The sequence below is a fragment of the Pygoscelis adeliae genome, unplaced genomic scaffold (genome assembly GCF_000699105.1).
Source record: "Pygoscelis adeliae isolate BGI_AS28 unplaced genomic scaffold, ASM69910v1 Scaffold105, whole genome shotgun sequence".
Taxonomy (NCBI): Eukaryota; Metazoa; Chordata; class Aves; order Sphenisciformes; family Spheniscidae; genus Pygoscelis; species Pygoscelis adeliae.
This window is the reverse complement of record NW_008824807.1, coordinates 2,844,960-2,847,380: the sequence shown is the minus strand read 5'-3', so window position 1 is coordinate 2,847,380 and position 2,421 is coordinate 2,844,960. Positions and strand designations below refer to the sequence as shown.

General features: G+C 43.9%; 1 protein-coding gene across 1 annotated transcript in view; it reads left to right on the top strand.

The window, feature by feature from the left end:
* IPCEF1 (interaction protein for cytohesin exchange factors 1) overlaps nt 1-2,421 on the top strand; it is a 43,990-nt gene that overhangs the window by 22,152 nt on the left and 19,417 nt on the right. The window contains exon 7 of the mRNA XM_009324153.1: nt 1,859-1,947. Within this exon, the coding sequence (XP_009322428.1) occupies nt 1,859-1,947 (89 nt within the window). The remainder of the gene's footprint in view (nt 1-1,858; nt 1,948-2,421) is intronic.

Sequence of the window (2,421 nt, the reverse complement as noted above, 5' to 3'; positions counted from 1 at the left end):
ACCTGGTTCCCCTCTCTGTAACACACACCATAACTTTTCAGGAGGGTCTTGGCTCTTGTTGTGGCAGTTCTTGTGTATTCATCTACTTCCTATGCATTTTAACATCCCCCAAACCCAATTTGCCTATTTAGAGTATCAGAAACAGCTGTTGATTCTTTTTCGGTTCTTCTGTGTGCCTAAAAGGGGAGCTGTAGAAACAATAAGCCCTTTACTAAGAGTTATTCAAGAAGGCATTAACAGAGCCTTAGAATTTGATATAGGCCTTATTGCAGCCAGTCTCAGTCCTTTATGCTAAGATGTGCCAGCACATATTTCCAGTAAACAGAATAGCATCTATGCTATTAAAAACCCCCTGTAGTTCTGCAAACAGTATGGGGAGAAAAAGTAACGAATCTCTTTAAGTTTCACTTTATTAACATCTCGGAAACCTCTCTCTCATGTATAAAATTCTTCTCTCTTAAAACTTTGTTCCCCTAACATGGTGCTTATTAAACCCCCCAAATAACATGCACAAAAAGAAAGTGTGCAGGTATTAATTTAGTTAAAAGATGAGATAACCTTTTAAATAAGGTGATTTTCCAGAGACGGTGCTAACAGACTGCTTTCTAGTGGTGTGAACCCATGAAGTCCAGCTCTTACAAAGTAGTCCCAGAACATAAACAACCCTCGCCCACTTGGGGAGTTGCTTCCACTGGAGAAACCCAGCTGCTCTCGGACAGCACAAGCTGCTGCGTGCAGCCGGCGGAGGGAGAGGCAGTGCAGAGTGCCAGCTCCGTGGAGACCACAGGGGCAGCCTCTGCTCTTGTGACACTCACTCATGCTGTCCTCATTAAGCTCTGACTATGTCTTTGCAACCTTTCATGTCCCCAGCTCAGCTGGGTGGCGGTGAGCGCTGTCACCCTTCACACATGATGCAGGGCAGGATGCAAGCACTTGCCTCCCATAAAGGTTGGATGTGAAAGGCTGATGCGTGCTGGGAGATTTAGCAGAGCGAAGTGATCTTGCCCAGTGGTTACAACCAGGCCCTGAGAATAGGAACCAGTAACTTACTGCCTCCCCTTTTGCGTATCTCATTTTATCAATGATTATCACTTCATCTAATCCACTTTTAAAAAGCATCTGAAAAAATGCTTTTACCTGGTACATAGGTAATTGAAAGAAATAACATGACTGCCTCTCTGCCACATGTCAAGAGGTACTGAGGCTCTATCAGCTTGCTTTTTATTTAAAAAAAAGATGAGTAGCGTGTATAGTCCTAGAGTGTTGTGTTTACTTTTAGCATTAGCTCTGCACATGTACTGCCATGCTGCATGGTGTGCCTATGTGAGTTACCGTGTGGTGACAGAAGACTTTCATGAGGCTGCTCTGTGGATTCCAAAGCACCATGCGAGCAATCTGTCTTCTCCAAAATTGCAGCCAGAACAGCAATGCCTGTTGCTAGCTCCAGGAAAAATTACTGGTTACAGAGATTAAGGGACAGCATCTACTACTTGCAACAGGTCTCCCTAACTTATACCACGAATGAGGCAGCCTTCCTTTTAAAGGTTGCAAAGGGAGGAAAAATCCCCACCCCAAACCTATTTGTGAAGCTATCTAGAGCAGTGCCACCTAGTGTTTCCTGCCATAGCAAAATAGCAATTTTTTTGACTTAAGAAGAAAAAAAAAAAGGCTGCCATGAAGTAGTGTAGCGTTACCACAAGTGGGTTAATTTGCACTGTAGGGAGACACTGACTTGTTACAGTATGGTCCTAAGCCCAGAACATCCTACTTGGTGATCTTTGGTTACCACAGCACTGCGAGGAATAAATGAGTGTTGGTCTAACACCTTGTTTTTGCTCATTTTCCATGTCTGCCTCAGAATGCTACAGTGAAAGTGAACACGATGATCCTGAAATAACAGACACACCACCTCCCCCCTACACAGTCCAGCCACCACCTCCTTCCTCGGTAAGTGTTACAGTAATTAGCTTGTTTCTAGTTGCTAGCCAGTTGGAACAAAACTTTCTTGAGGTGGTGGACCTTTGAGGAATAACCTAAAACAGTGACTGGAAATGTTCACCCTGTGTACCTGTGAAATGAGGATGCACTGACTGCCCCTGCCCCGTGGCAGAAAACGCAGTTATTGCAGCCCGCACTGCTGGGAGCCTCGCACTGCAAAGAACAGCTCCCTCAGATGGAGGTATGTTTATCTTGCTGGAGAAAGGAAAGTGTCACTCTACCTCATACACACGCTCTGTCTATTCTTTACAAGGTTTTTAACACACTGCCTAACCTAGTTTTTCATACTATTATTTTTTTTTAAACAGTCTCAAATCTTCTTTCTTTTTGTGACCCCAGTGGCATCATCCAACAGATTTGTGTTTATTTATTTGAGTGAGCTGTTCTTAAGACAGCTGAATTTGAAGCTGCTTTTGTGGCAGT